The 13,955-nt window shown below is 37.8% G+C and overlaps 1 protein-coding gene across 2 annotated transcripts in view; it reads right to left on the bottom strand.

Moving 5' to 3' along the window:
- LOC150107091 (protein NipSnap-like) overlaps window positions 1-13,955 on the bottom strand; it is a 444,486-nt gene that overhangs the window by 223,247 nt on the left and 207,284 nt on the right. For both annotated transcript variants that reach the window (XM_090390992.1, XM_090390993.1), the window contains one exon: window positions 10,806-11,017. In XM_090390992.1, the coding sequence (XP_090247118.1) occupies window positions 10,806-11,017 (212 nt within the window). The remainder of the gene's footprint in view (window positions 1-10,805; window positions 11,018-13,955) is intronic.

Genomic DNA, 13,955 nt, shown 5'->3' with positions numbered 1-13,955 from the left:
CATAATGTACATCCTTGTCTCATGCCAGATTTAACATTATATCATCTTCCTGTACTTCCTTCAATTCTAACTGCTGACTTACAACTCAAATAAAGACTAAGTATTGCTTGATATAATGCCCCATTGACACCATATAACTGTAGCGTATTGAATAGCTTCTCTCTTGGCACCTTGTCATATGCCTTTTCCAGTTCGACAAAACTTAAATACAGATCGGAGCTCGCTCCACTTCTACCACGAGTTGCCCCAGCTTGCACTACCCTTTGGGATCAGTGCTGCAGTATCCAGGTATTTGCTTACGCTTGGAATCGCCGAACTTTACATAGTTTCTACTATATTCGGCATGAAACTCTTTGAGTTTCTTATTCGGCTAAGAAACTATATGGGATGTAATATCCCTTAACTTAAACAACTTAAATACAGATCTTTGTTATATATTCCCATGCTTTCTCAACTATTTGTCGTAAAGTGAAGATCTGATCCTGACAGCAGCCTCTATTTGGCCTGAATCCAGCTTGTTCTTCACAAAGCTTTTCTTCCACAATTCTTCTCAACCGTTTCTCAAGTATACTTGCATAGATCTTGCCAGGAACACTCAGTAGGGAAATACCTCTGTAATTTTCAAATTCAGTTTTATTTGCCTTTTTATATATGAGTACTATTAGAGCTCTACTCCAATCATCGGGAATTCGTCCCTCTGTCCAGGCTTTCTGAACTATGCAGTGCAGCCACTGTAAGACTTTTATACCACCATACTTCAGCATTTCTGGTCGAATATCACCTGCTGCCTTTCCACATTTCAAGCCTTTGATGGCTTTTTCTACTTCAAGTATGGATATGTATTCCTGACTGTATGCTTGTTGAGTGTTTTTTACCACTGCTGTTTCATTTAGCAATTTTTCGAAGTAATTACTCCATACTTCAAGTATATCTTTTTCTCCTGTTTTCATGTCACCTTTTATCAGCACTCTTTTCTCCATTTCTAAGCTTCTTCAACAACCTTTCCTCCATTTCTAAGCTTCTTCAACAACCTTCTTCAACAATCTTACCACCTTCTTGATATTTATTTTCTATATTCTTGCCAAAGTCCTCCCATGACTTTTGTTTAGCTAGTTTTACACAGTGTTTCGCTTTCTGACACATGTCTCTGTATTCTCTAAGAGCAAAAGCTGACTTATTTACCAGGAACTTTTGATATGCTTTCTTCTTTTCCTTCACTGCCTCTTTAATTTCCTGTATCCACCAGGGAGTTCTGATTTTTCTATCCTTGCAGACAACCTCACCACATGCCTCTCTGGCTGAATCAATCAGGGTTTTCTTCAAGGCTTGCCACTGAATCTCCAAGGTTTGGTTCCTGTTCTCAAACTCTTTCATTTTTTCTTCAATCATGTTTGTGTATTTTAGTCTACAGTTTACATCTGAGAGCTGCTCAACTTTTATTCGCTTTAAAACTTTCTTACATGTTATTCTTTTCAATATGAAATTCAATTTTATCCTGCTCAAGACTAAATAGTGATCACTTCCAATATCAAATCCTCTGTAAACTCTGGTGTCCTGCACTAGGGAGAAAACATCACTATCAACAATAACATAGTCAATGAGACTTTTCTTATTCCTTGCCTCTTCTCTCCATGTGAATTTGTGCACATTTTTATGTTGGAACATGGTGTCAGTAATAACCAGTCCATGTCCTGAGCAGAAATCCAACAGGTATTTGCCATTATTATTAGCTTTGATCTTTTCTCCAAATTTTCCCAAAATATTTTTGTATGTATGACAATCATTTCCTACTTTGCTATTTAGATCCCCAACAAGGACCAACTTTTCCTTTTTCATTGTGTCAGTTGCTTTTTCTAAAGCCTCAAAAAATTCCTCCACTTCTACCTTAGTAGAACCCTCTGTGGGACCATAGGCACAAATAAGTCTCATTGTCCAATTCCCCATTCTGATATTTGCCCACATCACTCTACTTGAGACTGCCTGTCATTCAAGAAGATTAGCCTCGTATGTTGAGTTGAATACTATAGCTACTCCTTCTTTTCCTTGATTGTTATTTCCTGAATATAACATTTTGTATTTATTGCTCAGAAAGATCACACCAGTTTTGGTCTTTTTTGTTTCAGTCACCCCTATTATGCAATCTGGTACTTATCTAATTCCTCAGCTAGCTCCATTTCTTTGCCATTCTGGCTTTTTATGTTGATAGTACCGATCTTTAACTCTGGTGATGTTGAGTTGGGGTGTGCTTTCAGATTTGTTCTAGTAGCTGACTTTTCACTGTTCACCCTGGTTCCCTGTCAAAAACAATAGGGGCCCTTGTTTAACTGGGCGACGCCCCAGCCGGCATGAAATTTTGTCATGTTGTATACCATCATTTTGTATTTTGGTTTAACCAATAAGAATACAATTTAGTCGGCTAAATCCCAAATTGCCAGCCCATCCTCGTTTGTTCAGTATCCAGGTAGATACCCAACAGGGTGCACCACGAGAAGGTAAGGATTGGACATTAGGTCAGAAGCCCTGGTTGGTTCTCCGCATTCCTTTAATTTAAAAGGCTATGTGGAGGTCTCCTCTCAGTTATATAGCTTTGACCTTAAGCACCCCATTACTTTAGAATAATGAAATATAAATCTAAAAATACTGGTGTCAGACAGATTATTATTATTATTATTTTCTTGACTTTCATGGAGTTGCAAAACTCATCATAGGAGGCCAACACTGGTCTACTGTGTGACTCTCTTCATTTTCCCCACCTGCAAAAGGCAATGCATTTCATCCTCCCACCATCTCAATTATCAATAAAAAAAATTTACTTCTTACCCTTTTACTCACAACTTCCTTTTGAAAATTCCGGATATAGATCCTTGTCATCCCCAGTGATAATCTGATGCCTTCAAAGGCTTTGCAATATGTCCTCTGAACTTAAAGTTTACAATCACCCCAAGATCTCTTGCTTCTTTGCTTACTCCAGTATAACTTCACCAAGTGAGTTTGAAGCATCTCATCTGTGGATGGCAAATTTCAAAACCTTACATTCCGCTGCACTAAACTGATATCCTCATTCTACCCACTTTTTCAGCTTATTCAAATCCTCTTGATGACCCAAAACAACTAATAACCCTCCCAAGCTTCACATTATCTGTAAAAAAATTAAATCTCTCTCATTAGTCCCATGACAATATCACAAATATAAAGAGTAAACAGTAATGGTCTCAGTACTGAACCCTGTGGAACTCTGCTTATAGCATTTCTACTCCCTGATACTGCTCCCTCATATACATCTCCCTGGTATCTATCAGAAAGTCAGTAACCAATCCATTAACCAGATATCCAAACCCATATGTTGCAACTTGACAACCCACTTGCCATATGACACTCTGTAAAATGCCTTTTCAAAATCCAAAATGATAACAGTTTATGCATTACTCTCATCCACTGCACTTTTACTGCATTGTAAAAGGTAACTAGATTACTAAAACAAGAGCAGCCCTTAATAAATCCATGCTGGCTTGCATAAATAATATCATCCTCATCTGGCCAATTCAGTATACAGTTCTTACAATTTCTCCAAAATCTTAATTGACTACAAAAGAAATACAAACAGGCCTATAGGTCTGTTTGTATAATGTGATACCCCATTCTATTGCCACATGTGCAGTGGCATTATCTTACCCTCTTTCTACTTTCTAGAATTTGTACAGATGCAAGATTTTCATTATTATTATTATTACATGACACCTCCATTAAACAGATAAGTTAATGACAGAGTAAGTTCCACAGCATATTCCCTTAAAACAGGTGGTAAAATTCAATCTATTCCCACTGCCATACTGTCATCTAATTTACTGAACTATTCAGAGAATACATCCTTTTCTTTTATTTCTAATGCTTCACCTCATCTTTATCTCTCTAGGAATAAAGACTTCTTTATCTGGATGAAGCATCTAATAAAGTGATCATTAAATAGCCAAACTATGTAATCTACCTTGGTCTTCTGAGTCCCATCTCTGTCCAGCAAGGGAATGCGCCATCATTACTTTTCCTCCGACTTGCCAAGTAGTGAAACAACTCCTTGGCATTTTCCTTAAATTGCAATGCTAGTCTTCTTTCATATTATAATTTTCTCTACTGACACTACTAGTAACTTTCCTATCCTGAGACTTTCCTCATTTAACTTTTCTCAACCCCTCTCTCTCTTAATTGGTCTTACATAATCTCTTATTCATCTCAAATTCCTGTTTATTTTCTCTAATCAGACATTTCACTCCAAATTGCTTTATCTTCTTCACTCAAAAATATATAACCCACCACTGCTGCTGTCAACAATTTTCTCTTAAGTATCAACCTTGCACTACTGACCTCTCTTCCTTCATTCATTGTGTTGCGATCTGGATTCTAAGTCCATGATAGCTACTTGCCTTAAAATTCCATATAAGTTCTTCCTTCCTTGATACTTTTACATGCCTATTCATCCTTCAAGTCAGGACTACATGATCACTTTCACTAACTAAGGGCAAGTAAGACATCTCGGTCACAATGAGGACCTCTGATGCTAAGATTATATTCAAAACTTTTGTTCTTTGTGTTCCTGCCATCACATGCTGCCTAAGACCTCAAGAGCTGTCCCTCAAGAAATCCAAAAATTCGGTTTGCATGCTGTCTCCTCTGCCAAGTTTATATTGCTATAGTAGTAGTTCCCCATAATGATCACCTGCTTTGCATTTACCAAACTAATTTGTCTAAACATTTCCTGCTCATCACTGTCTATATTCTCTTGTCCACAGCAACATCCCACTAAATATCTTATTATAAAAATCTGTTTCACACACCATATTACTCTCAAAGCCATTAGTGTTATTTCCACTATGGTTTTCCATCCTAAGAGTTCATCTCTTATCATCATCATCATCAAATTCCTGCCATGTACCCTCAAGGGGTGTACAGGATATGATAGTACTACATGAAAAATTTACATCATTACTAACTTCCAATCTACAATTTTCCTCCAAATCAGTCTGTTACCTGTCAAGACTCCAACGTTATTGGATCTTATATTTCTATCTTCTAAGGCACTTTTTACTGTATCAATCCACCTATATCTTGGTCTTCCCCTAGGTTATTTTCCTGCCAACCTGGCAGAGAACATTTGTTTTGCCAATCTTTCCTCACCCATTCTGTTTAAATGACCATACCACCTGAGATTAGCTCTGCTAACGCATTCCTGGATGCTGACAATGTCAAGTTCTGGGCTGGCAATTTGGGATTTAGCCGACCAAATTGTAATTCTTGTTGGCTTAAACCAAATTAAAAATAATCATATTAAAAACGAGGATATTAGGAAAGAACATCTCTTATCATGAGTCTTAACACTTCACAGTAATTTTTATTATTATTATTATTTTTTTTTTTTTAAATATTGATCCCATTCTCAGAACCAACATTATTTCTTCTGTAATCACGAGAGGTCACAGGACCTATAAGCACATCAGTGCTATGTTTGGGATGCAGAAGTTTACTGACATTTTTTTTTTTTTGAAGAGTTGTGTGTTGTAGTTGTTTGGAAATATTTCTTGCAGAAGGCTGTTCCAAAAGAGAGAGGTAGATGGAACAAAAAAGAAAAAGGAGAAACAGGTTCAGTGTGTTTACAGTTATACAGTATAGTAAAGAGGTGCTTGGTAGTTACTGAATTAACATTTGTAACAGAAAGTGGAGGAATCTGACATTTTTCCACAGCAGTTCCTTCGATCTGTTTGTAAAATTGGTTCCTGCAGATGAAACAGCCTGAGCGCATAGTAAAACTGCACAGTTGAACTATGTCTGGAGGGAACTCCTCTATAACAGTTGGAGAGTGTCAGCCAGAGGTACACTAGTAAATAAGGACTGGATATCAAACTAACCAAAAGATCTGAAGGTTTAGATTTTTTAATTTTGTCAAATCTGATGAATTCTTCACAGAGGCTTGTGCGCGTAGCCAAGTATGGGAGATTAAAAGATGAGTTAGGAATTTAGTTAAGCTGAGCAATAAGTAGGGGAGTCTATGTGGTTGACTATGGGTATGAGTGAAATTCTTTCCTTATATATTTTTACCAAAACGAGTCTTCAATTTATTGACAGTGTCTTCATCCCAAAAGTGATCACTTTGTTGAGTAAGGAATTAAGTTTGTTAATTTAGCTATTGGTAGGGTTGTGGATAATCTCCTGGTAAATTTCTCTTCTGTTACAAGATGTGATCTTGTAACAGAAGAGAAATTTTTTTTTGTACTCGATGGTGTCCATTATCATAACAACTTGACCTGTGTCTACTTTCATTCTGGTAAGATGGTTATTATTTCTTAAGAATTTTAGGGTCTTGATTTCAGCAACAGATAAGTTTGGGGGAGAGTTTAGCTCTGCAAGTACTGAGGACACTTCTAATCAGAGTTTAATTGTGTCATCACTTGGGAAGGTGTTTAATTTTCTCTCTTTTAATCTTTAATGTTATGCAGGAAATCCAGATATAGCACTATATGCACTATAGCATAACTTTTTTAAGCACTATAGCATAATCATGTCATTTCGTGAGAACTGAAGTTTCTGTGGGAGTGAGGGAATGTCCAAGTATGTTGAAAACCATCTGTTTATTGCCGGTTTACCTTGGATGGTTATTGCTTTTGAGTAAGTGACCCAAACTTGGGGTCAAGAATAAGTATTTTTATTGCCTAGATAAGTCTAAAACTAGGCTGAAAAGATTGGTATTTAAAATTAAGATGGAAGTATTGTCTCTTGAAGAAAGAAGTCGGTTTTCATACAAATACACAAGAAGGGATGTATGAAAGATTGCAAGAACTATTAGTTTAATCTCTCAAGAGATTTTATTAAAGATCATTCTAAATAGAATTAAGACTAAAGTTGAGGCAGAGATGCATGAGGAACAAGCAGGTTTTAGGAAAGGTAATGGTACCAGAGATCAGATCCTTTGACTTAGACTGATCACTGAAAACTATTAAGAATTTAGAATTATGGCAATGTGTAGCCTACGTCTATACCAATGTAGCTCAGTTGATATAGACATAGTCCTTTGGTAGGAAAGGCCTGGCTTTGATTCCCGTCCATGACACAAGGCATCTTTAAGGTCTTTTCGACTAAAGGTGAGTTAGCCAGTCTCACATGGAGGCAGAGGGTTCCTCCCCCCCCCAGGAACCCGGGTTTTTCAACCATAAAAACAGTCAAACCGACCTCATGAACACATATCCATAGTCATAAATACTTAGGGCAAGGAAGGCAATGGAAAACCACCTTGTTTCATAATTATTCCCTGGTAAAATAGCATACTGCTATTCAACCATAAGGTGGAGGACTAAACACACACATATGGCAATGTGTTTCATAAACTACTCCAAAGTTTTTGACCATGTTTAGCATGTGAAACTGTGAGAAGTAATGAGAATAATAGTTTGTCCTCAACACATTATCAGGTTGATAGCTAACTTGCACAATGAGCAGGAAATCATGTCATGGTAAGAACAGATGTTGGATTAACAAATTGGCTTCAGATTGGTAAGAGAGTTGGGAAAGGATGCCTACTTCTCCTCACCTGATGAGGATATCATGCATATAGAACTGAGCTTAAATCAGGAATCAGGACAGGTGGTGAATCGATCAGTAATCTGAGGTATGTTGAGTATTTCTTTGTCATAAGGAAGAACTAGGACAAATTCTTGACAAAGTTAATGAGATCAGTAAGAACAGAGGACTTCAGTTCAATCCTAGCAAAGACAAAGATTATGGTTCTCAAAGGAAATACAGACAGACAGGGAAGCTCCTGCAAAACAAGTGTATCTTAAGGGAGAAAAAGTTCAGGAAGTCAGCAAGTTTGAGTACCTGGGATCCATTATTAACATGAAGAACTGGTGTTCAGAAGACATTGGAATAAAGATTAGGAATGACTAAAACAACAGTCAGAGATATGTCTGAAATCTGGAGGATGGATCTCCACAAGAACAAAATTGATGATTCTGGATGCAGTGTAGCTGTTTTTCCAACAGTGATTATGGATGTGAGACTTGGGACCTAAAGAAGTCTGATAAGAAAAGAATAGCTACTTTTGATGTCAGTGTTACAAAAGGCTGTTGAGGATATCACATACTGAAAAGTGGACAAACGGATGAATGCTAGAAAGGATCAGTAGAACTTTAAGGATATAGACATAAGAAAGTTGAAATACTTTGGACACAATTGAAAGGTTGGAAGGAGGACTATTCAAAACATACAAGGTAATACATATAACATAGAAGGTAATAACAATAATCTTAAAACGTGGAAGGTAATAACAGAAAATAAAGTTCCTGGAAAAAGAGGAACAGATAGACCATCAATGAGATGGATGGTATGTCTGGAGTGCCTGATCTTCAGAGAGTTGAAGCCTCCAGAAAAGCATACAACAGGAATTACTGGCAAGGTGGTGGAACATCACCAAGCAGCTGACTGACTGTCACAGTATCTGATGATGTCCAATGAATAAATGGATGGATCAGGAAGCCTCCTGACTCATTACTGACAGGTTCGGGCCCATATGCTAGCTGGTGGCTACCCTGCAGCATTACCAATTTAACTTATGTATCCTCAAAATGAAGGAGTTTATAGGTCTCTAAGTATGTTTGCCATGACCTTGAAGGGACCTGAATCCCTTCTCCAGAAACCAAACATGGCGTATGCCACTTCTGGCTTCCAATAAGCCATATGGCACTATTTCAGCAGGCAATGAATGTCGCCTCATGAAATATCTGTCATCTATTTTACCATATAGTGGTAGAAAACCTTCATAGCACAGTTTATCTTCCCTAACCTGCAAAAATGTGCTATATATCCTTCAATTTCTATCTCTATTAAAGCATCCTCCTCGGTTAACCAAGTTTCACTGATACCAACAATCAATAACAGAGGCTGAGTCAATCAATGCCAATAACTCACCCCATTTATTCCTAACAATTGTATTTATACACAGAAAAACCAATGCACTGTCAGTTTTCTTATTGCCATTATTACTTCCCACAACATACTCTACCTGGCTCTGCAATACAGTGTACACTCTCATTTCTCAGGCCAACATCCCTGCATGAGGCCATCTCTGCTAGTCCTTGCAGTTCTAGTTTCTCTGCTGCAACACATTCACCTGTCCAGAAAACACCAGTCTCTCCAAATGCCTATGTCCTTTTGCATTCAAATGCAATCCATCTCTTGCATATAGCTCTCTTCTATCCTCAAATGCACTCCATTCATCCAAATATTTCAAACCTGTCTTTCTACACATTCTCACTATCATCTCATTCATTATCATTACTCTTCTTCTGCACTCCCCATTATCATACCGAGGCAACACACTCACTATCTTCCCTCTACACACCTCTACATTTTCACATCACTTCATTGCCATTGCCACACTGTCTACTGATTCCCTAACAAGCATTCCTATGGCAATCTGCTCTGCACACTTTGAGTCATCGAATCCCCATACATGGTATGTTAAAATGATTGATTCATTCTTCTCTAACTGGCATCACTGAATCTCTCTCACTTTCCTTCCTTCCCTTGTCTCTCCTATTCTCTTGTCTTCTTTTCTTTTCTTCCTTGCTCTCTCACACTAGTCTCATTCTCCTCACACATGTAACAGATTACTTGGAGGAAAGATCTTGATAGTAAGTTTAGTAATCGTATAAGCATTTCATATAGTACTAGTATAAAATCCTGTGCATGCATGAAGACGCATATCGGGAATTTGATGATGGTAATGATTAATTGCTGTTTCAGTTTCACAGTGCCTCAGTAGTGTAATTGGAAGAAGGATGGAATGTTGTGCCCTTTGATTGGAAAAGGCCTAAGTTTGATTCTCGCCGTGATGAGAAGAATCTTTATATGGATTTTTTCAATTGAAGGCAAGTTAGCTGATCTCATATGGAGGTAGCAGGGTTTTTTTCTCCCAGAAACTCAGGTTTTTCATCCTGCATACAGACAAATCAGCCTTCAGTATACACGCAATTTACAGATAAAAAATACTAGTGGTGGTGGGCAGTAGATGGCACTGGTGTAGTTTATGATAGTAGCAATTCACCGTATTGGAGGATTAAGTGGTGGAGATGCAGCTGTAGAGTAGGTGCCCTTCCTCAATGAATCTTTGGACTCCTTGTAGGCATCACATAATAATAATAATTTGCATGGCTGCTGATTCATACAAAATATACTTTTTTTTATAATAAGCATAGACTTTTTTAGCTAACCAAGCCAAGAAGTAATCCTTTTCACATACTTTAAAGTTCTCACAGTTTTATTTATTATGATACTGTGATAAATACTGATGTTTTTGTATTAGATTCAAGAAAATTATACACATTGTTAATCCAACTTTTGATTTATTATGCAATAATGGTTGGCTGAGTGGTTAGCATATCTGCTCTCTAGCCAAAAGGCTGCGGTTTGAGTCCCGCTGTGGGCATCGATGTTTGTGATTGTGAAAATACTAATAGTAGTAGTGGGCGGTAGATGGCGTTGGTATAGATGATGATGGTATTTGTGGTTCGTTGTAGTTGGCAGAGACAGAGTTGTAGAGTAGGTGCCCTCCCTCGATGAGTCCCTTGGATTCCCGGTAGGTGGCACGTAATAATAATAATAATAATAATAATAAAAGCTGCACACTACTAGACAAAATCTGTTTTCAAAAAATAAATATTTTGATTTCACAAAAAAGTAAAATAGCGAGTAAACAATTTAATTACACAGATAACAAACATACAACACTATTCAAAGACACGGATATGTATATATTTACATACTTTTAATATATAAGATCGCATTTCATACATATTTTCTCCTTTCCTAGGTTCAGGATGTCCCCAAAAACTAAAAGACAGCATATACTGATTTTGCCGAGAACGAAGTAAGTCAACACGCTCTCTGTGAAGCTGCAGAAGATCTGGATCACTACGAGTTAATTCAAGAACTTGAGTTGCACTGGGATAACCCTTTTTAAATCTCCATATGTGAACTACAAAAGATCAGTTAATGAAACAGATTACAGGAAATTAAGTAGAATTGCAAATATAGTATGTATTAAATCATTTATGTATCTACTTAAATGGGATACAAAAAATATTTAATACTACCTATGTAATTTCTCTAATAGTAGTATTACTTTTTATAACTGAAATCAATATAATAAATAAAATTAGAGTGCATTTTATTGATTTTAAGTTGATATGAATTCTTTGGAGAGAGTTGCAAAACTTTTCTTCTTACTGATTTTAAACAAAACTAGTTTTGTTTAAAATCAGTAAGAAGAAACATATCACTTTCATTGTAATGTTTCCACATTACAATGAAAGCGATGAAAAGGATCTAAAGATTAATGATCAAAGTAATACAGGACTCTGCAGTATTCGTTATGCACAGCAGTTGAGGGAATGCAGATTGAAGAGTTTAATGGATATAAGGAAAACAGGAAATGTGATAGGGCAGCAAGTTAGTTAACGGATTTTACCAGATTAATACAAAAGGAATTATAAAATGAGTAGAGGATAAGATGGGAAGAATGAGAGGCCATCTCTGGAAGTTGGGTAAAGATGTGATGAAGAAGGGTGTGAAGAGGAGTAGATTTTTTAGATGGAGAGTAGCTAGTGAGTAGAACATATTGCTGAAGTGTATTGTGAATGTGGGGAATGCAAATGATTGAATATGATTGAAAAGGTTGAATATCATAGACAATGTTGCTAGCTAAATGGTCTCCCATGATGAGTCCACTGACTTCGGCTAGCATAATTTCTCTGATTAACTTCCTTTTTATCCAGATCTAGAAAGCACTGAGTAAGTGCTCTGTTCTGTAAATCTTTGAAGTGTGAGGATGGCTGCTGGCAAAAGCCAGTGAAATATTTAAAAATAATAAAGAATGCATTTATTTTGTCCTATGATGCACTACCATGAATAATTCACACCTAAGACCTGTATTATTATTATTATTATTATTATTATTATTACCACGGGCTACTCCAGGAGTCCTTAGACTCAACGAGGGAGGCCCTAAACATCATGTTCACGCAGCTGTTCAACATTCTCACAGTATCTATCATACCTTGCCTTGAACTCGCTCACTGTCATAGCACCCACAACAGACTCTGGCAGCTTATTCCACTCATTTACCACTCTAAAAGTAAAGAACCCAGCTCTAACACCCTTGCTAACCACGCTCTTGCCCAGCTTCAATGGTTGTCCCCTAGTTCTCCCACCACCAGTCCTGATCTCAAAAATATCATCTGAATTAATCCTATAGAATCCTTTTAGCAATTTGAATGTCTCAATCATGTCTCCCCTTTTCCGCCTATCAACTAGTTTCTGCAACCCACAAATCTTCAACCTGTTCTCATATGGTTCATTCCATAGACCTGCTATCATCTTAGTCACTCGCCTCTGGATCCTCTCAACCTCCTCCCCATCGAGAAGGAACCGAGGTGACCAAATCTGGGCACAGTAGTCGAGATGAGGTCTTATCAGGGCTCGGTACAGAGGTACAATAACTTGTTTTTCTCTGCTCGTCAAGGTATTTTTCAACAACCAAGTGAGTTGATGAGCTGATTTAGCTACTTTCGCAATGTGCCACCTAAACTTCATCTCCCTATCCACCAACACTCCCAAGTCCCTGGCCTCATCAATCTCTTGGAGTACAGTTCCACCAATGTGGTATACTGCTGCTAATCTTTTCACTCCGAAATGCATAACCTTACATTTTGTCACATTAAATTGACATCCATTCTCCTTAGTCCAGAACTCCAATCTATCTAAGTCATCTTGCAAGACTTTGACATCTTCTGCATTCACTATCGCCCTACCCAACTTTGCATCATCAGCGAACAAATGAACTGTCCCACTTAGACCCTTCCCTATATCGTTAATGAACAGATTAAACAGCAGTGGTCCAAGAACAGAACCCTGTGGCACACCACTAGTCACAGGCCGTTTTTTGGACTCTACTCCTGAATAAACTACTCTTTGATATCTCTCAATCAACTACCCAGCTATCCATCTCACCGACCCTATATCCATTCCCATATGTTGTAGTTTACGGATTAGAATTCCATGTGGTATCCCGTCAAACGCCTTTACCAGGACCAGCAGTATCACTGTAAACCCATTTCCCTTATCCAGTTCAGCCGTCACCTTGTTATAAAACTTGAGCAAGTTACTGAGGCATGATCTACCCTTCACAAAGCTATGCTGTCCTCTGTACAGTATCTCATTTTCATCAATCCATTCCTGTATTTTTCCCTTGACTACTTTCTCCAAGACCTTGACAACGACTCCTGATATGCTGATCGGTCGGTAATTTGCAACCATAGTCTTGGATCCTCCTTTATGCAGTGAAACTATTTTCCCCTCTTTCCACGCCTTCGGGACTAAGCCAGACCTGAGACTCAGATTAAACAACATGGTCAAGGGCACTGATAATTCATTAGCCGCTTCATGCAAGACCCGTGCCGGTATACCATCCAATCCCACAGATGTATTCACATTAAGGTTCTGTAATAGACTATTCACCTCCACTTCATTCATCACAATTCCCATATAAACTAATGGTTCCTTCATTTTTTCAACGTCACCACCTGGATGATATACTTTTGCAAAGTGCGCGCTCAGTAACTCCACTATATCGACTGGTTCAGTGAACTCTTTACCATTGTCATTCCTTAAAATCATTTTGCCATGTACAGTTTTTTTCTTGCTTGCAGCATATTGAAAGAACTGTTTGGGATTCTCTTTTGCTTGCATAGCTAGTTTCCTTTCATAATCGGCTTTTGCTGTTTTTACCACACTCGTTACCCTTCTGGCCTGTACTTTATACCGTTCATGTGCCTGCAGGTCACCCCTTACTTTAAATTCCCTGAGGCATGATCTACCCTTCACAAAGCCATATTCTCCAGAGAGAAAGCTGACAG

The sequence above is a fragment of the Typopeltis vanoorti genome, chromosome 4 (genome assembly GCF_054136105.1).
Source record: "Typopeltis vanoorti isolate ZY-2024b chromosome 4, IOZ_Tvanoo_1.0, whole genome shotgun sequence".
NCBI lineage: Eukaryota > Metazoa > Arthropoda > Arachnida > Uropygi > Thelyphonidae > Typopeltis > Typopeltis vanoorti.
This window is presented reverse-complemented; position numbering and strand designations above follow the sequence as displayed.